Genomic DNA, 23,426 nt, shown 5'->3' on the forward strand with positions numbered 1-23,426 from the left:
AATGATAGATGTCTTCCATCCTGCAACATCTCATTTTCCTGGCAGACTTGGTGTCTGCAAATGCAAGGCTTGTGTTGATTTCCTTCTTAACATGAGGGATCTTGTAAACATTTCTTTACCTTAAAAGAGCCATTCCCCAAAAGTTCATCAAGTCAGCAAATGATGACAGATCTAAACAGATGTAAACATTGCTCTTATCACTGTCACAGTTCTTATCAGCAACTTTTCATTACAGTTCAGCAAGCAGGTAGATAGTCATTGCAGGCCTTAATGTTAGAATTGTGTCTTCAGCCAAATTAGCCCCATTCATACACCTTTCATAAAAGTCATTCATACTGATGTATTCCAGAGTTACACCTCTTGACCATAAAACACCCCACGAGCCGAGTATTATCAGCACGCCGTTTATTGAAGAATATATAAAAAGCCGAGCAATAAAAATGATTAAACGGTAAAGTCCCAAAAGGTTACTTCAATACATGAGCAATAGTCCATCACTTCCAAGGTACACGAATACAGCACAGGATCCAAAGTATTCAGAGACACAAGGCAGATTAAATAATAATAATAATAATAATAATAATAATAATAATAATAATAATAATAATAAAACTTTATTTATACCCCGCCACCATCTCCCCAACGGGGACTCGGGGCGGCTAACATGGGGCCACGCCCAGAACAATACAATATAATACAATACAATATACAAATACAAATATACAATATACAATACAATATACAAATCCCAGAAGATAAGGCATTGACTTGGTACCTGAAAGCAGGAAAAAACACTCTTGACTTCAAAGAGCATAATTTGACATGACAGGGTCCATGAAACAAAATCCACATAGAAAACTTACAGCAAGAGTATGCACGCTGACTTGAAACACCAACGTTGACCCTAATAAGCAACAGGCTGAAACCCTTTCCCTTAGAAAGCCTGCAGTGAGAAAAATGCATTTCATTTTACTTTCTCAGCAATTAATTTATCTGCTCTTTTTTCTTGAAGACAAACGGACTGGCGAAAGACCTCTGCTTAAAAAGTCTTGCCTCCTATTTACCAGCTCATTAACCTCTGCAGCTGCATCTGTGTCTGAAGAATCTCCTTCGGAAAAGCGGCCCCTTTCAGGAATTTGGCCTTGAGGCTCCGGTCTCTGCTCTGCAAAAGCCTCTGGCTGTAAGGCAGGCCCAACAATAGCATCATCCCCATTGTAATCAGACACAGGCCCAGAATCCGACACAAGCCCAGGCCCAGAATCCTCATTGACATCAGGCATTAATGTCAGAGCGCGCGGTTTGGATAAACACACATGCAGCGGAAGATCAACGAAGAATCACTGGCACCAATAACGAGGCTGAAGCCTGTTTGGCTATCTACAAAAGATTTACTAACAAACTGATAACTCTCAAGACGATATATACAGACAGAGTGCAGAGAGGCAGAGAGCAGAGGGCAGAACAGATAACACAGGGAGCTATTTATAACCACCTCTGCTGTCTGATGCAATACACAGTTAACTCCTCACTCATGTCTTTTAGGAAGCAGCTGAAGACCTGGATGTGGGACCAAGCTTTTGGCCCATCCTAAGATACGGTCGATATAATCTGATGTATTCGCTGGATTAATGTGTAATTGAATACAGACTGGCTCTGACTTTTGGCCCAATGCTACTGGCCCTGTTGTAATGGCCACACAGTGCTTTACTGTTTTAAATGGGGTATAATATTGGTTTTTAAGTGTGTTTTTACGATCGTTTGTTTTACTATATTTTGTATTATATGGGGCATTAATCTTGCCATTATGTAAGACCGCTCTGGGTCCCCCTGGGGGAGAAGAGCGGTATATAAATTAAATAAATAAATAAATAAATAAATAAACTCTTTACACACTCGCATAATGGACAGCAGACAGTGCATGATGCAATCTCCAGCTCACATTGCACCACTATAACCCAATTACATTTAAACAACTCTATATACAATCATTCCCACTTCAACAATTAACAGAGGTGACACAGGCTGAACTTCAACACATATTAAAACCACATTTATCAAATCTGCACATCATATTAATGTGACACAGGAATGACTTCCCCTGGTGCCCTAGTCGGAGGCTGTGAGCTCACATGGGTGGCTGTTTCCTTTACGGAAAATGAAGAGAGAGCTCCTCAGCAAGGCAGGGCTGCGGGAGAGCCTGGGTGCCGCCACTCGCCATCTTCCCTTCTCGCTGCAGGTGGGGCGGGCCTTGGCCATCGCGGCGCTGGACATGGCGGAGTGCAACCCCTGGCCCCGCATCGTCCTCTCAGAACACAGCTGCCTTAGCAACCTGCGCGCCTGGATGCTGAAGCACGTGCGGAGCATGAGGGGGGTGCTCGTCTGCGCCCGGCGGAAGGGCGCCAGGACCCCTCCGAAGGGGGCCAAGTATGTGTGGGACCCAAGGGGAGGGTGGGGTCTTTGTTTTAGCCACATGATTCTTTTTGAACATGTTTCCAAAAATAACCTCAGAAGCACCTGTCAGTTATCATTTCAACCAAAACTCCTTATTTTTCTCTGTCAGTAATGCCAACTCTTTTAAATTACATTACTAATACTAATATGAAAAAAAAATTTTTTTCCAAAATATTGAGTGAACCCTGACACTACTCCTGGGACCAAGGGGTATCACCCTGCCATGTTTGGGTGCTCTGGTCCATTTTATGAAATTTCATGCTATTTTCTCAAAAAGCAGGCAGTGAGCAGAAGTCACTACTAGTTTGGGGAGAAAAGCATGTTGGGCGAGTGGGCTTATTAACAGAAGACCCTCCCCATAAATGCACAGTAGAGTAACTTATTAGCAGCAGCATGACCCAGCACCAGTAGCCAAAAGTGATAAAAAGAACAAAAACACACAGACCAAAGTTATCTCTTCCTTTGGAGGCTTTTCTTTATAGCAAAATAATATGGTTGCACTATTTATAAAAACAAGGTTTCTATAACACAAAGTTCTTTATGCTTCCTTCTTTACTTCCACACTGGGCTTCTTTCTCATGTCAGAACTTCACACACAAAGCTTTACACATGAGGCCTTCAACCTGGGTTCAACCAAGGTATAAACACAGAATAATGTAATAATAATACAAAATTATTTCTAGTTCGCTCTAGTCCCTGAAGGGACTTAGGGCAGATTCCAACAAACAACAACATACATTCAATGCTTTCAAAAATCAGATAAATATTGGCATAAAATCCCAACAAGCCTTCACGCTGGAGCTTCTCTCACTGAAGCTTATTCATACGAGGCCCTCTCATACTGAGGCATTCTCACACAGGGTTTATTTATACAGAGGTGTTTCTCCTACTGAGGTCTACCTCACACAGAGGCCTCTCGCACACTGAGGCATTCTTACACTGGGTCTATTCATATGGAGGCGTTTCTCCCACTGAGGCCTACCTCACACAGAGGCTTCTCTCACACTGAGGCATTCTCACACTGGGTCTAGTCATACTGAGGCATTTCTCTCACTGAGGCCTACCTCTCACAGAGGCCTCTCTCACACTGAGGCATTCTCACACTGGGTCTACTCATACTGAGGCGTTTTTCCCACTGAGGCTTACCTCACACAGAGGCCTCTCTCACACTGAGGCATTCTCACACTGGGTCTACTCATACTGAGGAGTTTTTCCCACTGAGGCCTACCTCACACAGAGGCCTCTCTCACACTGAGGCATTCTCACACTGGGTCTACTCATACTGAGGCGTTTCTCTCACTGAGGCCTACCTCACATAGAGGCCTGGCCTCTCTCACACTGGGTCAACTCATACTGAGGTGTTTCTCCCACTGAAGCCTACCTCACACAGAGGCCTCTCACACTGAGGCGTTCTCTCACTGAGGCTGACTTACACACCTTAGGATGACACTAGCTTTGGCCCACTAACTCTTAACGGTCCTCAGCCTACTCACTCTCTCAGGGTGATGCTAGCCTATTTATCCCTTTTGGTGTTTGACTAACATTTTTGTAATTAAAAACACCTAGTTAATTTTTAATATGAGTGACAGAGCCTCCCCAATTATGACAATTCAGACAGGAAACACTTACTAATGAGTTCCTCTGGATGGAAAGTTATTTCATGTATTGAACCAGCATGGCCTGGAAGCTTGTACAAGTGTCTTCTCGATGTGTTATCCCACACATAAACAAACCTTTATACTTATGATTTAGAACATTCTTGTGCAGAAGATATGGTTTAGTACAGGCATGGGCAAACTTTGGCCCTCCAGGTGTTTTGGACTCCCACCATTCCTAACAGCCTCAGGCCCCTTCCTTTTCCTCCTCAGCCGCTTAAGTGACTGTATATGTGGACATCACTTGATGGGTAATGTAGGAATCAGATAGATAAAAGAAGCAGAAGATGGAAAAGCTCCACGATCTCTGCCAAAAGAAGGCCAGGAGCAGATTGTGGCTCAAACTAAATATGTATTATTAAACCTAATTGGCTGGGGCTAGAACAGGCATGGGCCAACTTTGACCTTCTCTCCAGGTATTTTGGACTGCAACTCCCACCATTCCTAACAGCCTCAGGCCCTTTCCTTTTCCCCCCTCAGCCGCTTAAGCGGCTGAGGGGGAAAAGGAAAGGGCCTGAAGCTGTTGGGAATGGTGGGAGTTGGAGTCCAAAACACCTGGAGGGAGGGCACAAGTTGCATACTGTGTGGCTTAGAGCAGGCACGGGCAAAGTTCAGCCCTCCAGGTGTTTTGGACTTCAGCTCCCACAACAGCCTTTCCTGTTGACATTCCTCCTTCTTTTCCTTCCCAGCGGCATCTCGGCTTCCACCTCGGAGAACTCTCTCTGCCGGACCCGGAGCTACAGCAACGGGAGCAGCAGCAGCCAGCAGGCCTCCCCTCAGGTCAAGGCCTCCCCCAGCTTCACCTTCAGCTGCTCCCACCCCTCGGCCTCCTTGGGCACCCCCCAGAAAGGGGCCTCCCGGGTGCTGGCCCTGGTGCGAGGTAAGCGGCCCATCCCGGCGCTGCTAGGAGCGGCCCGGTGGGTCTTGGAGTGGATTTTCTCCTGGAAATGGCCGTTTTGAACAACAGCCGTGCCTTTCCCTTCTTGGTGAAATAAAACAGCTCCACGGTTGAGCCCAAGCACCTTGTGAGAGCTGCTCCTCTGTTGTCAACAGGGGTCCCAAGCTCCCTTTGGGGGACTTTATGGCTCCCATTGATGCCTGGCAAGAAAACTGATCCTGCAAAGCTCTGCCTGCCTCTAGCCCCGGCCTCCTTCTTAGTAATTTCTGGGTTGGGTTGCTGTGAGTTTTCTGGGCTGTATGGCCATGTTCCCATTGCATTGTCTCCTGACGTTTCACCTGCATCTGTGGCTAATGGCATCTTCAGAGATTCTGTTGGCAGTGAAGCAAGTGGAGTATATATGTGGAATGTCCAGTGTGTGAATGTTGCAATTAGCAAGCTTGAATAGCAGTTAACAGCTCCCATGAAGCTGCAAAGTCGATTAGTGAGGGTATCGGCATAGAGTGTTGTGACTCAGCCACAGTATAGCCAGAGTGAGGATGAAGAAGGGGATTCTGGGTTTCAGATACAAGAGCCAGTTGAGGCAGAAGATGGACTGCAGGGAGATGGCATGGGAATACAGGCTGATTCAGCGGCTCGAGAATTGCAGTTTGAGCAGAATGAACTGTTGACCCCAGAGGCCATAGATAACAGCCAGGATGACATTCCCATGGGAATTAATGAGCAAGAAATGTCTCAAGTCCTGGTCCAGGTGCAAGATAACGGAGACCTTGAATTATCTAGGGCTGACCGGTTGTTATGGAAAGGAGTTCAGCCCCATAGGAGTGTGAGGCTGGCGGGGAAGAGAGAGGCGAGAGGCCTCTTCAGGGAAAAGAAATGCCTTCCTGGGGTGCTTTTAAAAGTGTGTGTTTGCAGATAGATCTTTGTCAAAGCAAATCCTTGCTTCATCTGTGTGGATGTTCTTGCTTCATGCCTAAGAGAAGTTTCCTGGATCTCTGTACCTTTGGGCCTTTGTTCTTTGGGATCTACTGTCTACTGCCTTGACTTATGGATTATTGGATTGCTATGGTTTATGGACTAATGGATTTTTATGGCTTATGAACTAATTGGATTCCTATTGACTCTTTTACTGCAACTTTGAAAAACCTTTCAACTGCCTGCTTTGATTTATATATTTGCTTTTGCTCAATAAAACTACAAAAGACTTTTCCTGAGTCTGACTGAGTGTCTATAGCAAGGTGAAGTATTCTGAGGCTCGACATAGAGGCAGACTGGCCTTTATTGCCTGGGGGCATCCTCTGTTTGGGAGGTGTTAACTGGCCCTTGATTGTGTTGTTGAAGGCTTTCATGGCTGGAATCACAGGGTTGCTGTGAGTTTTTTTGGGCTGTATGGCCATGTTCCAGACGTTTCGCCTGCATCCATGGCAGGCATCCTCAGAGAAAGTCCTTTTGGCTGCGAGAAATTGTGGAATAGTATTTGTGTCTCTGCAGCGTAGAAGGAAAGTCAGGGAGCACAATAGATGTGCTTTTCTAGTCCTTAGTTTTTCCAATCTCCATGTGTCTTGGAACAGTTTCTCCCTGTAGAGATGTTCAATGCTTTGTCGAAGGCTTTCATAGCCGGAATCACTGGGTTGCTGTGAGTCTTCCGGGTTGTATGAGCCTGGAAGTCTGAGGATGCCTGTCATAGATGCCGCCAGGAAAGAATGCTTCTGGAACATGGCCATAAAACCCAGAAAACTCACAGCAACCTGACCCTTGATTGTTTGCTGTCTGGTGTTCTCCTGTTTCTGAGTGGTGTTTCTTCTTTACTGTCTTGATTCTGGTGTTTTTTAATACTGGTAGCCAGATTTTGTTCATTTTCATGGTATCCCCCTTCCTGTTGAAATTGTCCACCTGCTTCTTGTGGATGTCAATGGCTTTTCTGTGTAGTCTGACATGATGGTGGTCAGGGTGGTCCAGCATTTCTGTTCTCAAATAATATTCTAAGTCCAGGTTGGTCCATCAAGTGCTCTGCTATAACTGACTTCTCTGGTTGAATTAGTCTTCAGTGCCTTTCATGTTCCTTGATTTGTGTCTAGCAATGCTGCGTTTGGTATCCCTGGGCGAAACATCAGGAGAGAATGCAGCTGGAACATGGCCATACAGCCAAAAGACTCACAGCAACCCAGTGATTCTGACCACGAACGCTTTCAACAACACAATTCCTGGGTTCCTTTCTGCTTCTATCCATGGCATCCCCAGGATGGATCAGCAAAGAGTAATGTGATCCACTGAGCAAAGAGCCAAACTGAGACCTCATCCCACTACTAAAACCCAGCTTGCATCGAGGCATCACTTCTTCTGTGCCCTCAATTTGGGTACAGATCTCCAGCTACCAGAGAGCAGGAAACAGGCGAGGGGATACAGGCAGTGATCATGGCCTGTTTGATCCTAGAATGATAACCACACTCCCATTCAGATAGTGAGCCCCATCCCTTGGATGGTAACCAGTGTGGCCCACCTGAGAGCAGCCTCTCCTTCAGGCTATTGACTTCCAGCACAGTACAGACAGGCCCTAGTTCTGCCAACGCCCCAAAGCAGCAGTGGGGTGAAACAGGAGGCAGGAATGAGCAGAGCCCTGGCAGCCAGGACCAGGCTAATGACTTGTTCAAGCCATGTTGCCTGCATTGCACAGGGCCTTTCCTTTTTTAGCTGGAAGGTTTTGGACATTAAGAGGTTTGGGGCCAAGGACAAGGAGGGTACAGTAGTGGCATTGGATGCATTCTGCCCACAATATTGTTGTGGTCTGCCCTCAAGTTATTTTAGACTCATGGGGTTTTCTTGGCAAAAGGTGTTTGGAGTGAGTTCGCCTTTGCCTTCATCTATGGCGGAGAGAGGTTTGCCCAAGTTCTGGGGGCAGGGTTTCCATGGCCAATTGGGGATTTGAACCCACGTGTCCCAGCATCCTAGTCCAACACTCCAGTCACTGCCCCATGCTGGATCTCTTGTATACAGACCCACAAATCAATGCAAGCAGGCTACTGTTTTGGCCCTAATGGGAGGTGCAGGTGTGCCAGTCAGTCCCAGCTGTGAGGCTGCTTTTGTATTTGAGGGCTGTCAAGAAGAAAGAAGGGACTCAGGGACTTTGGGTGGAAAGCAGGGCTTTAGATAGACACTACAATCATCATCCCACCTCAAGATTTGGAGGATTTTGGAGAGTGTATCCTCCACTGATACCCATAGTAGCTACGTTTGCCATAGCCAGCCAAGTCGGAGGGTGGTGAGGGCACAGATCTGCCTCCGAAGGGGTCATGTCTTGTCCTTCCTTCCTCCCTCGGCTCAGAGCCACGGGTCCAGGAGAAGCGGCGCCACCAGCACCAGACCTTGCTGCGAGCGGCAGTGACCAGCCTGCAGGCCCCGTCGGGGCTCGCTTCCTCGGGCAGGACGGCCTCCCACCTCCAGCTGTCTCCCGGCCTGGGCGCCTGCACACTCCACATGACAGGTGGGCCCTCCCTCTCGCCCCTTTGCCCCCTTCCTTACTGCTGGGCCAATGCAAATTGGGGAGAAAGGAGCATTTAGTAAAACTATTTCTGTTTTATTGACTATTCTAAAGCTTTTGACTCTGTGGATCATAATAAATTGTGGCAAGTTCTTGATGGTATGGGGATACCAAGCCACCTTGTCTGTCTCCTGAGGAATCTGTATAAATACCAAGTAGCCACAGTCAGAACAGACCACGGAACAGGAGACTGGTTCCAGATTGGGAAAGGAGTGCGGCGGGGCGGCATCCTCTCACCCTCCCTATTCAACTTGTACGCAGAACACACCATGCGACATACGTGTGGGGCTTGAGGAATCCAAGGCCGGAGTTAAAATTGCTTTAAGAAACATGAACAACCTTAGGTATGCAGATACCACTCTGATGGCCGAAAGCGAGGAGGAGCCGAGGAGCCTTCTCACCAAGGGGAAAGAAAGAAGAAAGTACAAGCACTGGGTTGCAGTTAAACATCAAGAAAAGATTATGGAAACCAGACTGATTGATAACTGGCAAATAGAGGGAGAAAATGAGGCAGGGACAGACTTTGTATTTCTAGGCGTGAAGATCACTGCAGACACAGACTGCAGCCAGGAAATCAGAAGACGTTTCCTTCTTGGGAGGAGAGCAAGGAAAAACCTCAATGATAAAATAGTGAAGAGCAGAGACATCACACTGGGCAGGAAAAGAGATGGAAAGATGGGCTTAAAGCCAACCTTAAAAACTGTGGCATAGACACTGAGAACTGGGAAGCCCTGGCCCTTGAGCGCTCTGATTGGAGGTCAGCTGTGACCAGCAGTGCTGCGGAGTTCGAAGAGGCACAAATGGAGGGCTTAAGGGAGAAACGTGCCAAGAGGAAGGCCCGTCAAGCCAACCCCGACTGGGACTGCCTTCCGTCTGGAAACCGATGTCCTCACTGCGGAAGGGAGAAGATACAGATCAAGAATAGGTCTCTTCAGCCATCTATGGACACATCCCCAAGACAACAGAAATGGAGGACCATCGTCCTCGAACTACGAGGGATCGCCTAAGTAGGTAAGTAAGTTGGAGGAAAATCCTGAGCGTGCCTTGGACCTTGGCAAGAAGATCCAACCAGTCCATCCTCCAGGAAATAATGCCCAGTGGCTGCTCACTGGAGGGAAGGATATTGGAGGCAAAGCTGAAGTATTTTAACCACATCATGAGGAGACAGGAAAGCTTGGAGAAGATCACGATGCTGGGGAAAATGGAAGGAAAGAGGAAGAGAGGCCGACCAAGGGCAAGGTGGATGGACGGTATCCTTGAAGGGACTGGCTCAACTTGAAGGAACTGGGGGCAGCCATATGGCCGACAGGGAGCTCTGGCCTGGACTGGTCCAGGAGGTCACCAAGAGTCAGAAGCAACTGAACTTTGTGTTGAAGTGAGATAGTAGCCTCATGGATTTTGTTTTGTTTTGTGGCACTGGGCTTTGACCAGGCACTAAGCTCCCCTTATCTCCGTTTTCCTGCAGGGCCCGGCTGCAACAGCCTCCTGGCCAAGGCGAGCCCTGCCTGCCATGGGCTCCGGGAGGCAGAGCACCCCGCGGAGCTGAAGCCCCCTCCTCCCTGCGGCCTGGCCCTGCTCCAGGTAAGGGGCAGAGGCTGTGGAAGCAGAGGCTGGATGGCCATCTGTCGGGGGTGCTTTGAATGCGATTTCCTGCTTCTTGGCAGGGGGTTGGACTGGATGGCCCATGAGGTCTCTTCCAACTCTACTATTCTATGATTCTATGATAAACCAAGAGGAGGAACAGCAGGGCTGCCGTAGTGCTAAATTCCAGGATCTCAACCTCAGCCACCAGAAAAGCAAAGTACAACTTCCCTCAATCTGGACCAGGCATGGGCCAACTTTGGCCCTCCCTCCGGGTGTTTTGGACTTCAACTCCCACAATTCCTAACAGCCGGTAGGAATTGTGTCCCAGCCAGTTTCTCTTCCTCCCTGCAGAACATTTCCAGGCGGCTGAACAGTGAGAAGCTATCAGATGCTTCCAGGTAAAGAGGAGAACCAGCCTTGTTCTCATTTGGGGCAGCGGGTGGAGGGAAGTGCTCCATGCCAAGACAGAGACTCAGTTGCTGGTGATTATTTCAGTCGTTGCCAAACCTCTCGCCCGGCGTGCTCTTTCTCCCCTCTGTGATTCAGCCTGGAGATCCTGATGCCGCGGCCCAGCCGGATCCCCATCCGCAGGAAGCCGGCCGGGCAGACCCAGCACCTTGTCCAGCTCCAGAGCTGCATGGATGACTCTGCCCTCAAGGTCTGGAAACTGAACACCTCTCAGTTGCCAACACAGAGTTCCCTGCCAGGTAGGCTCTTGCTCTGGCATTCAGTGTCTCTCTTCCCCACCTGACTTGTACCTGAAGCCCATAGGGTTGACCCAGGTTGACCCAGGTATAGGCAAACTTCAGCCCTGCAAGTGTTTTGGACTGCAAATCCCACAATTGCTAATAGCCTTTCACATTAATATGATGTGCAGATTTGATAAATGTGGCTATAGTATACAGTGTTCCCTCACTGTTTCGTGGTTTTTCAATAAGCTCTAAAATCTATATATATATAAGAGTGATGGAATCACAGCAGCGGACAAAACAACAAAACTAAACATTCCACAACCTTGAAAACTGACAGCACAACCCCTCATCCACGCCTCTAGGTTGATACAACAAAAACTACCACCAATTCCTCAATACTTTATTTCCCATACCACCATACTTCGCCACAGCAACGCCTGGCCGGGCACAGCTAGTTTTATTATAAATCATAAAAATTACAATTTACAGCCTAAGGAAGGGAGGAAGAAGAAGCCAAAGGGAGAGTAAAGGAGCCCAAGTGGCAACAGGAGAAGGAGGCAATTTATCAACACACGACTGGTACAATCCAGTGTAAATCTCCTGATAGCTTCAATAGGATGGTGAATTGTTCCTAGAATTTAGTCCAGGCATGGGCAAACTTCAGCCCCCCAGCTGCCTTGAACCTCAACCACATGATTGGTTGATAAAGACTTAAAATAGCATATAACTACTAAAATAATGTATAAATATTAAAATATGTATAGTGTCCCTACTTTGCGGATTTTCACTTATTGCTGGTGGTCCTGAAACCTAAGCCCCGCAATAAGTGAGGGAACACTGTATATGGTATGAATGAATTGAATGAAAGGTGTATGGATGAGGCCTAATATGGTTCAAGACACAGTTCTAAGATTAAGGCCTGCAGTGACTAACTGCCTGCTTGCTGAACTGAAATCAAAAGATGCTGATATGAATATAAATGTATATAAATGATAAACTGTCAACAATTGCGGACTTGATGAACTATTGGGGAAAAACGTGTTTACATTAATCAGAGACAATGGCTCTTTTAAGTCAAGGAAATGTTTACAAGATTCCTTACATTAAGATGGAAGCCAACACAAGGCTTATCTTTTCCAACACCGATCAAGAACCCTAACCCTAACCCAACATCTATCAGGAAACTGAGATGGAGCCAGGATATTTCAGGCTGGCCAAACAACCTGCCAGTAATTTGCAACTTTGGGACCACATCAACAAAATATTGCTATATAAGTGACCTTATGACAACCCAAAAGGTGTGACAGACAGCGAGCTGTTCACCCGCCATGCTAGACTCCATGGGAAGGACAGAAAAAGTACGTATTTGGGAGTGGCAGATCTGCAATGGAACACAGTCTGCACTTGCCTCTTTTTCTCAAGGGAAAAGAAAGAGTGTGTTTTGGAGCCGTGTTCTTAGGGATTTGGGAGTTTTGAAGTTTAGGAGTTTTGGAATTGTGCATTGGCAGGCAGGGAAAGCAGGGTCTGGCCTAAATGCAGGTGTTCTTCATGGTGGAAAATGGAGAAATGGTGATATATGCATGAGGATGAATGCATGTACATGTGTGGGAATGTTGAGTAAAAATGTAAACCCCCCCCCTTGTTTGTTAGCTAATGTAACTGTAGGTTGTTGTGAATCCATAGAATCTGGATGTCCAATGTTGTTCTTTGTCCAAAAGTGTAAAAAGTTCTGATTTACCCTCTCACACTGGAAATGGCAATAAAAAGAACCTTTGTTTAAAAAGTGTTCATGACAAGCCTACCGGCTGTTAGGAATTGTGGGAGCTGCAGTCCAAAACACCAGGAGGGCTTAAGTTTCCCGCCCAGAGGCGGTCCAACCACCAGGCAATCTAGGCATTTGCCTGTGGCGCATTCGTCCCGGGGGCGCTGTCGAGGTCCCCAGGAGGGTTGCGCCATCCCCCGCCTCCTTCACCTTCGGGATGCGCCTTCCCGCCGTGGCCCACGTGACCTGGCCACGCCTCGGAGAAGGCAAACATTCCTGGGCGCTTTGCTAAAGAGAGAAGCGAGCGCCACTTTTCTCAGCAAAGCGCCCAGGAACATTTGTCTTCTCGCCAGGAAGATGTTCCTGGTCGCTTTGCTGGAGAGAGAAGCGGGCGCCGCTTTTCTCCTCAACAAAGCACCCGGCCCCAGGAATGTCTTCCTTCCCGCCCCACGCGACCCCGCCTCCTGGGGAGCGCAAGTATTTCGTTTGCCTACTCCAGAACATTACCTAAGGACGGCTCTGCTCCCCACCCCAGGGAGTGGAAGCCAATGCAGCCCCTTCGCCCCTCTTTCTCGATCTCTCTCTCCCGCAGAGTTCCCGCTGGAGGTGCCCGACCTGACAGTCGCGGGGCAGAGAGAGGAGCCTCTTTTTCTCTGCGACCCTCCCAAGGTTTTGCTGGACGAGGTACGGGGGCCCAGGAGCTTGGCCCAGCCGGCGGCGGCTGCTGCTGCTGCTTCCCTCTGCCGCCTCTTCCCTCCCCTCGAGCCCCCGACGCCCCTCGCCTGGAGGCAGCGGCAGCGGGAGAAGCTGAAGCCGCTGCAACGCCCTCAGCGCGGGATCGGCAGCGGCCCCCCGCCCCCCTGAGCCCGAGGGCCAGCCCCGCCACGGTGGCGCCCTGAGCCCGCCCGCTCTCTCTGTTGCAGCATCTCGCGGGGCAGGCAGACTCCCCGCAGCTCACCTACCACAAGATCCTCTCCTTCTGCACCGAGGCCTGACTGGCCGGGAGGGGCAAGGGTGCGGCGGCCGGCCACCTCCGCCTCCACCTCCACGGGCACCGCCACCAGCAGCACCGCCCCGGAGCCAGAACCGGCCCCCCCTGCGGCGGCCCTGCGGACGACGGCGCCCTGCCCCTCCGCCTCCCCCCAGCGCCACCCTCCTCTTGGCCCCCTCCCGCGCCCCCAGCCCTGCCTCTTCAAGCCCAAGCGGCTCTTTGGGACCCCGGAGCCCCTGCTCCTGGCGCTTGGCTGCCTCCCCACGTTTAAGGCCCCCAGGCCCCCAACGTGCAGACCGCCTCCGAAGACACCCAAGGCCTGAAGGGGAGCGGCGGGGCGGCAGGGCCCTCACCCCTTCCTCGTTGCCCTCCTGGGGGGCCCGGCCCCGCATCTCCTCTCTCTCGACTCTGTCCTGCCTCAAGGATCCGACAGCTGCCTTCCTTTCTCTCCTGCCTGAGATGCCGGGAGTCCGCCCGCCGGCCACTCTTGGGCAGCCTGCCTCCCGACCAGCAGCCTTGGGAAGTGGGGTTCGGGGGTTCACAACACGGCAAAGCAAGCCTGCCCAGCCCAGCCCTTCCCCTCCCGGGCCCTTTCTGCAGCTGTACATAGTTGATTCCTGGGCCGGAGACTTATTTTTGAAATGAGATTGTCTTGTAACACGTTTCTATTAATAAATTTTGTTTGACAAAAAAAGAAGTGTACAAATCATGTCTGCTAAAAGGTGGTGGGAAGCAAACGTGGAAGGAGAGGGAAGGGCTGGGCCTCCAGCCATTGGTTGTGGTGTCGCAGGTCCCAGGTGAAGAGACATCCAAGGCTCAATGCTTCATGGTCCTGGCAACAGGGCTCCACTCTGCAAAAGAATAAATGTACAGTAGAGTCTCACTTATCCAAGCTAAATGGGCTGGCAGAACCTTGGATAAGCAAATATCTTGGATAATAAGGAGGGATTAAGGAAAAGCCTATTAAACATCAAATTAGGCTATGATTTTACAAATTAAGCACCAAAACATCATGTTATACAACAAATTTGGCCACAGTGGTCCACGCTCTTGTTACATCCCGACTACTGCAACGCACTTTACGTGGGGCTGCCTTTGAAGACTCAATTAGTCCAACGGGAGGCTGCCAGGGTAATAACTGGAGCGGCGTACAAGGAGCGTACTACTCCTCTGTTACACCAGCTCCACTGGCTACCAATTAGCTACCAAGCACAATTCAAGGTGCTGGCTTTAGCCTATAAAGCTCTAAACGGTTCCGGCCCAGCTTATCTGTCTGAACGTGTTTCCCGCTACGACCCATCTCGAAGCTTAAGGTGAGGCCCTGCTCGCGGTCCCGTCAGCCTCACAGGTGCGGCTGGCAGGGACGAGAGACAGGGCCTTTTAAGTGGTGGCTCCTCACCTATGGAACGCCCTCCCCATTGAAGTCAGGCAGGCTACCTCCCTCCTGTCTTTCCGAAAGAGAACAAAAACGTGGTTATGGGACCAGGCATTTGAGCATGAGTAGCAGCAAAAATGAGATATGAATATATGACCTACTGACAGACCCCACCTGGACATGGAAAGCGCCTTAAATGTATATTTAAATGTATAATTATGTATATTTTAATGTATATTCTTAATTTTATTGTAATTTTTAATCTTGATGGATTTTTAAATTTGATGAAAACTGTTTTTTTGATGTGTATGTTTATATTGTAAGCTGCCCTGCAGGGCCGGTTGATTATAAGAGGGCGCTGACGCGGCCGCCTCGGGCGCTGGCTGCTAGGGGCGCTGTCGAGGCGTCGACAGCGGCCCGTAGCGCCACCAACGCCTCCGGTGTTGGCGCGGCCGCGCGGGGCTTCAATCCCCGCGCCCGCGCCAAACCGCTGAAAACAGATATGCCATTTTGCCCTTAGTCTACAAACTAAGGGCAAAACGGCCTATCTGGCTGTGCGCATGCGCACAGCACAGATAGGCCATTTGGCCCTTACTTCCTGGTCGCGGCCAGGGCACGCTGGGCGGGGGGCGGGGCCAACTCTGGCCCCGCCCCCCCGCACTATTCGCCCTGGCCCCGCCTCCCACGCAGCGTGGGAGGCGGGGCCAGGGCACGCTGGGCGGGGCCAGGGCGTGGGAGGCGGGGCCGGTGGCGGGGGCGCTTTTTAGCACCCCCGCTTAACATTTAAAAATATCTCCGGCCGGCCCTGCCGCCCTGAGTCCCCTGATGGGTGAGAAGGGCGGGGTAGAAGTGATGTAATAAATAAATAAATATATTTGGCAGGAAAAGTAGTTCAATACGCAGTAATGTTATGTTTTAATTACTGTATTTACAAATTTAGCACCAAAATATCACGATGTATTGAAAACATTGATTACAAAAATGGCTTGGATAATCCAGAGGCTTGGATAAGTGAGACTGTATATATATATGAGCCTATAATCAGAAATGAGTGAAAATATGCAGGATGCTCTGGTATGGTTAAGAGATAAAAACTTTTTTCTGCAATTGCAAGTAATACATCTCAGCATAAAAAAGTAGATAGACCAAAGAGAATTCCCTAACTTTGGTAGAAGAGTTCTTAACCCTGACTCTCATGTCTGTGTGCTGGCCATCCTGAGGCAGAGAGGAGCCTCTTGCCGCTCCCTTCTCAAATATAGAGATTCAGATGTAATGGAGGAATGGATTCAAACTGCAGGAAAAGAGATTTCACCTAAACATTAGGGAGACCTTCCTGACACTAAGAAGTGTTAGGCAATCAATATTGCTGCCTCAGAGTCCGGTGGAGTCTCTTCCCTAATGTAATGCATGGATTGGATGAATTGCATGTTTGGAATCCGGCTAAGGCTTATAAAGGTCTGGCAAGACTGAAGACACCATCCTAAAAATGGAACCTGGAAAACTGCATTGTGAAGAACAAAGGAGTGAAGAATCTGATGAACTTTGGCAAGAAAGCTGCTGATGAGAACTGACCTGAGAACTCCGGTTGCAAACAACATATTTACATAGTCAAAGACAAGAGCTCTATATGTTAAAGATGTTAAACAATTTATCTGTTCCAAAATTGATGAGGCCCAGCAGGTCTGAGCTGAATGACAGATTATCCAAACAACCAAATAATGGATAATTTATTTACAGCATTTATATTCCGCTGTTCTCACCCCGAAGGGAACTCAGGGCGGATCACATTACACATATAGGCAAACATTCAATGCCTTTTAACATAGAACAAAGACAAGACAAACATGGTTCCGAGCGGGCCTCGAACTCATGACATCCTGGTCAGAGTGATTCATTGCAGCTGCTCTCCAGCCTGCGCCACAGCCCGATAACCAAAACAGCTCTACGTAAGAGACCCTTTTCCTTTTCAACTTTGTGTCAGATATGCAGGAGAGCAGCATCTGTCCACTGCTTCTCTTCTCTAACAGCAGGCCTGAATGGAGGAGGATGGTGAGTATGAATCCTGAATGTATGGGTTACAAGTGAATGTGAGAACAGGTGATGTTTCCCTTTTGTCTGTGTGACCAATATAGCAATTATGAAACCAGTACTGGGTCTGTGTGTCTACTTCTTTCTCTGAAAGTGCCTGATGCATTCTGTCCCACTGAAAATGGATTAAAGAACATATTAAGGTTCAAAAATATTCATGACATTCTGCAACCCATCCAGATCCCTGCGAGGCTTACCTTTCCAGGGCCTCATCGGCTGCGATAGTGAGGTTAAGTGGTCATTCTTGCTTCTTGGGGTTGTTGACGGCTACGTAGTGATAGAGGACGACCAGCAGGAAGAGGGAGACCCCCAGCATGTTGGCAAAGATGGCCAGCTGCACGTCCGTCACCATCCTGCAGAAGAGGTGGCCACAAACTTATCAGCATAATGATACTATATTTGGGTACCCCTGATCAAGGATCTGAAGAACAAGCCCTAAGAGGAGTGGCTGAAAGAGCTGGGCACGTTTAGCCTGCAGAAGAGAAGGCTGAGAGGAGACATGATGAGGGCCATGTATAAATATGTGTTGGGAAGCCATAGGGAGGAGGGAGCACACATGTTTTCTGCTGCCCAGGAGACTACGATGTGGAAAAACAGCTTCAAAGGAGATTCCACCTGAACATAAGGAAGGACTTTCTGACAGTGAGAGAGCTGTTCAGCAGTGGAACTCTCTCTCTGCCCCAGAGTGTGGTGGAGGCTCCTTTGGAGGCTTTTAAGCAAAGGCTTGATGGCCATCTGTTGGGGGTGCTTTGAATGTGATTTTCTTGCTTCTTGGCCAAATTGGGTCAGACTGAATGGCCCACCAGATTTCTTCCAACTCTAGGATTCTATGACCCTTCTTCCTTTCAAATACAGCCTGTGGCGCAGGCTGGTGAGCAGCCAGCTGCAACAAATCACTCTGACCAAGAGGTCATGAGTTCGAGGCCAGCTCGGGGCCTGCATTTGTCTCTGTCTTTGTTCTATGTTAAGGCATTGAATATTTGCCTTATATGTGTAATGTGATCCAGCCTGAGTCCCCTTCGGGGTGAGAAGGGCGGAATATAAATACTGTAAATGAAAAAAATAAATAAATACATGGCTCCCCTCCTGTCTCCTCTCAGCCTTCTCTTCTACAGGCCACACAGGCCCAGTTCTTTTTCTTTTCTTTTAATGTTTATTTATTTTAATTCATTCAAATATACATACATTGCAAGTTTTTGTTGCATACAGTGCAATACTTTCATCTATTAGTCTTTCATAATCATTTCTAAGACAATATATTTTCAATAAGGGGTCACAGCCTTCTATTTGGATAGTACATATAAAAATATTTTAAGTTCCAAATTAATATCCGTTTCCTCCTTGCCTTCAATCTATTAGCTTCCTCTATGTACATTTTTAAATTAATTTTACATTGAGATATTGGATAATTGGTTGCCATTCATTAAAAAAGTTCTCTAAAGGTTCTCCTCTTAAGTGTACAGTTATTTTGTCCATTATCAGTAACTCTGTAATATATTGTTCCAGTTCTGCTAAGGGAGGGACCTCTGAGGTTTTCCAATATCTAGCGTATACTATCCGAACTGCCACTGTCACGTAAAACAAAATTCTTCCCTACTTCCTTTCCAATTCTTCTTCGGGCATGTTCAAAAGGTTCATTTGTGGTGTCATTTTAAAATTTGTATTGAATATCTTTTCTAGATGTACATGAATCTGTTTCCAGTAGTTGTTTACTGTAGTTCTTTAAGCCGCTCCTCATAGGGATTATTCCTGCTCTCCAGGCCTTGGATCCTTTTGAGTCGCCCTCGAATGGACACCTTCCATCTTAAGAGTCACTCTTTCTTATGAACTTGGTGCTCAGCATTGGACACAGTGATAATCCAGGTAAAGAGGGCTGACCAGAGCGGAATAAGGAGGCACCAGGACTTCCCTGGATCTAGGCCAGTGATGGCCAACCTATGACACGCGTGTCAGCATTGACACGCCTAGCCATTTTTGCTGACATGCTGCCGCATGCAGATTGATTGGATGACTAATGTCTTTTGTGGCCAAATTTGGTGTGATTTGGTCCAGTGGTTTTGTTGTTTACTCCATGGGAATTATGCACATTGCACACACACACACACACACAATCATTCTATTATTATTCTATTAATAATAGAATAATATTCTATTATTAATAGAAAATTCTACAGCAGGCTGCTCACCAGCCTGCTGTGGCGCAGGCTGGTGAGCAGCTGCTGCAATAAATCACTCTGACCATGAGGTCATGAGTTTGAGGCCAGCCCGTGGCGGGGTGAGCACCCGTCAATTAAAAATAAAATATAGCCCCTGCTCGTTGCTGACCTAGCAACCCGAAAGATAGTGGCATCTATCAAGTAGGAAATAAGGTACCACTTATAAAAGTGGGGAGGCAAGTTTAACTAATTTACAACGTTGGAATGAGGAAGTGCCATCAGAGTGGATGATGAAGCAGCTGCTTTCCCTTGTGGCCAGAATCGAACATCCCCTCAGGAGAAGGTTAACTTGCCTCTGCATCTGTCTGTCTGTCTGTCTCTGTCTCGGTTTGATGTGTTTATGGGCATTGAACGTTTGCCCTGTATGTGTATAATGTGATCCGCCTTGAGTCCCCTTCGGGGTGAGAAGGGCGGAATATAAATACTGTAAAATAAATAAATAAAATAAATAAATTATTGTTGTAGTATATTATTATATTATTACTATTATATTATTATTATATTATTCATGACTACATTGAAACTAGAATAGAGAGAAATCAGCGTGGAAGCTGCAAGAGGTACCAATAGATTGTTGTACATGGAAATAATAGTAGTAAATAGTTTTTGATTCATTAAATACAGTTATATACAGTAGAGTCTCACTTATAAAACATAAACGGGCCGGCAGAATGTTGGATAAGCGATTATGTTGGATAATAAGGAGGGATTAAGGAAAAGCCTATTAAACATCAAATTAGGTTATGATTTTACAAATTAAGCACCAAAACATCATGTTATACAACAAATTTGACAGAAAAAGTAGTTCAATACGCAGTAATGTTATCTTGTAATTACTGTATTTACGAATTTAGCACCAAAATATCACGATATAATGAAAACATTGACTACAATATTTTATAATATTCATATTATATTGTAATATGATATAATACTAATAATACAATATAATAATTATATATTATATTTTACATGTAATATTACTAATAATATTACAATATATTGATACAGTACAATATAGTAATTTATTACCAGTATTGTACTATGCTAATACAATATTGTATGTAAATTTATTTTGTAAGCCGCTCTGAGTCCCCTTCGGGGTGAGAAGGGCAGCATATAAATGTGGCTAATAAATAAATAAACTAGCTATGCCCGGCCATGCGTTGCTGTGGCGTTGTCTGGTGGTGTTGGTGAGAACTTGTTGAGGTAGTGAATGTCTGTTGTATGGTTGTCTTTATGTTTAGTATGCATTTGGTTGTTTGTGTACTGTGAAAGTGGTGAGGGTAGAGGGGGTCTATGTCCCTGTGTTGTATTGTATATTATTTATACATTGTCCATGTGTTGTGAATGCTTGGATTGTGTCCAGCTGCATAGTAGAAAGGGTTGGGCTGGATGGCCCTTAGGGATCTCTCCAACCTCTTGTGCCTGTCCCCTGGGCTGAGTCGGTTGCTAGGAGACCAAGTGGGCAGAACGTAATAATAATAATAATAATAATAATAATAATAATAATAATAATAATAAGTTTATTTATATCCTGCCTCCATCTCCCCCGAAGGGGACTCGGGGCGACTTACAGCAAAATCGGATACAAAACAATACAACATAAAATATGAAACTTAGCCTTCTAACTGGCAGCAATTGGATAAAAACAATTATTCCTTTCCCTCTCATTAGGACTTTATTTTTCTTTTCTTTTTGTTGTATCAACCTAGAGCCGTGGATGATGGGCTGTGTTGTCAAATTTTGAGGTTGGGGGGCCTGTAGTTTTGTTGGTCGCCGTGATGCCATCACTCTTTTATATATAGAGATTTTACATGTAATATTACTAATAATATTACAATATATTGCTACAGTACAATATAGTAATTTATTACCAGTATTGTACTATGCTAATAATATAATGTATTGTATGTAAATTTATTTTGTAAGCCGCTCTGAGTCCCCTTCGGGGTGAGAAGGGCGGCAGATAAATGTAGCTAATAAATAAATAAAAATAAATAAATAAATACAAAAATGCGTTGGATAATCCAGAATGTTGGATAAGTGAGACTCTGCTGTACTTATACATGTCTCCCTTGTCTCCTCTCAGACTTATCTTCTGCAGGCTAAACAGACCCAGTTCTTTAAGCCGCTCCTCATAGGGATTTTTCCTACTCTCCTTTTGCACTAGGCAGGCCTAAATCCCATTGAAGTTTAGGGCCCAGAATCCTAGGAGAAGGCCTCAAAACCAAGGCAATAAGAAGATTAATGTGTTGTCGAAGGCTTTCATGGCCGGGATCACAGGGTTGTTGCTGTGTGGCCATGTTCCAGAAGCATTCTCTCCTGACGTTTCGCCCACATCTATGGCAGGCATCCTCAGAGGTTGAAGAAAATCCAACAAATGCTACGGTCAGCGAAGGACAAGAGGGATCCTCTCTCTTCTGCAGGAGTCTACCGGATACCATGCAGCTGTGGACAAGTCTACAGAGGGACCACCAAACGCAGCGCCCAAACAAGAGTCAAAGAACATGAAAGGCACTGCAGACTAATTCAACCAGAGAAATCAGCCATAGCAGAGCATTTGATGAACCAGCCTGGACACAGAATACTATTTGAGAACACAAAAATGCTGGACCATTCTAACAACTATCAAGTCAGACTACACAGAGAAGCCATTGAAATCCACAAGCATGTGGACAACTTCAACAGAAAGGAGGAAACCATGAAAATGAACAAAATCTGGCTACCAGTATTAAAAAACTCAAAAATCAGAACAGTAAATAAAAAGCAATACTCTGAAAACAGAGGATTTCCAGACATGAATCAACCAAGGGCAGTTAACGACTCTAAACAAAGGATGCCCCAGAGGCAGGAAGAAGACAGCAGATCTATGGATGCCTGCCATAGATGTGGGCGAAACGTCAGGAGAGAATGCTTCTGGAACATGGCCACACAGCCCGAAAGACATACAACAACACAGCAGATAAGCTTTTCAATGCTAATTAAAGTGATTAACTACACAACATTCACACTGACCTCTCTCACCCTAGACTTTCCACAGATATATTATTAACCTCTTTGCTTAGTTTTCTCCATACCTCACAACCTCTGAGGATGCCTGCCATAGATGTGGGCGAAACGTCAGGAGAGAATGCTTCTGGAACATGGCCACACAGCCCGAAAGACATACAACAACACAGCAGATAAGCTTTTCAATGCTAATTAAAGTGATTAACTACACAACATTCATACTGACCTCTCTCACCCTAGACTTTCCACAGATATATTATTAACCTCTTTGCTTAGTTTTCTCCATACCTCACAACCTCTGAGGATGCCTGCCATAGATGTGGGCGAAACGTCAGGAGAGAATGCTTCTGGAACATGGCCACACAGCCCGAAAGACATACAACAACACAGCAGATAAACTTTTCAATGCTAATTAAAGTGATTAACTACACAACATTCACACTGACCTCTCTCACCCTAGACTTTCCACAGATATATTATTAACCTCTTTGCTTAGTTTTCTCCATACCTCACAACCTCTGAGGATGCCTGCCATAGATGTGGGCGAAACGTCAGGAGAGAATGCTTCTGGAACATGGCCACACAGCCCGAAAGACATACAACAACCAAGAAGATTAATAATACCAAGAAAAAAAGGCTCACCTGTCTCCTCAGGTTGTCCCTTGGCCACGTCTTGCCCTTCTTCCCCTCACGGAGCCCCGTCGCGTCACTTCCGCTTTTACTCTATCTCCGGGCCTCTACTACTGACGCGCTCTTCCGCTTTAGACACCAATGAGGCGCTTGCTGTCCTTCCGGGTCCTTTCGCAACCGCGCCCTCTGCAGGACGGGAGCGGCGAGGCTGGCGACGTACCGGGAGAGCGTCACTTCCGGGCGGGCTGGCGGAAAAGGCTGGCGGAAGAGGAAGAAGCTCCGTTCCTGTTGCCATGGTGTTCTACTTCACCTCCAACGGTAAGGAGAGCAAGGGAGGAGGAGAATGATTATAATACTATGTTATACAAGCCTAGACCAACTTGGGCCTTCCCTCCAGGTGTTTTGGACTCCAACTCCCAGCATTCCTAGCCTTAGGTCCAACCAAGAGCTCGTAAAGTCATCCCTTTGACACCAGGGCAAATTGTGGCCCTCCCAACAGGTATTTTGGACTTCAACTCCCACCATTCCTAGCCT

The 23,426-nt window shown here is 47.0% G+C and overlaps 3 protein-coding genes across 6 annotated transcripts in view; 2 read left to right on the forward strand and 1 right to left on the reverse strand.

The window, feature by feature from the left end:
- Nucleotides 1-14,151, forward strand: part of agbl5 (AGBL carboxypeptidase 5) — a 38,702-nt gene extending 24,551 nt beyond the window's left edge. For 2 of the 4 annotated variants that reach the window (XM_062969003.1, XM_062969009.1), the window contains exons 12-19: nt 2,237-2,424; nt 4,796-4,986; nt 8,327-8,485; nt 10,008-10,123; nt 10,478-10,524; nt 10,673-10,833; nt 13,173-13,264; nt 13,504-14,151. In XM_062969003.1, coding sequence (XP_062825073.1) covers nt 2,237-2,424; nt 4,796-4,986; nt 8,327-8,485; nt 10,008-10,123; nt 10,478-10,524; nt 10,673-10,833; nt 13,173-13,264; nt 13,504-13,575 — 1,026 coding nt within the window. In that variant the 3' untranslated portion in view covers nt 13,576-14,151. Of the gene's footprint in view, nt 1-2,236; nt 2,425-4,795; nt 4,987-8,326; nt 8,486-10,007; nt 10,124-10,477; nt 10,525-10,672; nt 10,834-13,172 lie in introns of all 4 variants that reach the window. The other 2 variants (XM_062968992.1, XM_062968996.1) reach the window with 1 other exon arrangement.
- Nucleotides 14,152-14,233: 82 nt separating this feature from the next.
- ost4 (oligosaccharyltransferase complex subunit 4, non-catalytic) lies at nt 14,234-17,387 on the reverse strand. Its single transcript, XM_016997821.2, has 2 exons — nt 17,232-17,387; nt 14,234-14,422 (listed from the first exon to the last, which is right to left on the reverse strand). Exon 1 carries the CDS (start codon nt 17,384-17,386, stop codon nt 17,273-17,275), a length of 114 nt encoding a protein of 37 aa, XP_016853310.1. The 5' UTR covers nt 17,387; the 3' UTR covers nt 14,234-14,422; nt 17,232-17,272.
- Nucleotides 17,388-23,068: 5,681 nt separating this feature from the next.
- The window catches only part of ccdc25 (coiled-coil domain containing 25), a 40,588-nt gene continuing 40,230 nt past the window's right edge, over nt 23,069-23,426 (forward strand). The window contains exon 1 of the mRNA XM_062969020.1: nt 23,069-23,210. Coding sequence (XP_062825090.1) covers nt 23,186-23,210 — 25 coding nt within the window. The 5' untranslated portion in view covers nt 23,069-23,185. The remainder of the gene's footprint in view (nt 23,211-23,426) is intronic.

Source organism: Anolis carolinensis, chromosome 1, assembly GCF_035594765.1.
Source record: "Anolis carolinensis isolate JA03-04 chromosome 1, rAnoCar3.1.pri, whole genome shotgun sequence".
Taxonomy (NCBI): domain Eukaryota; kingdom Metazoa; phylum Chordata; class Lepidosauria; order Squamata; family Dactyloidae; genus Anolis; species Anolis carolinensis.

Excerpts from the sequence above, each read along its gene's own strand:
- ost4 (XM_016997821.2), bottom strand. The coding sequence starts at position 17,386 with ATGGTGACGGACGTGCAGCTGGCCATCTTTGCCAACATGCTGGGGGTC.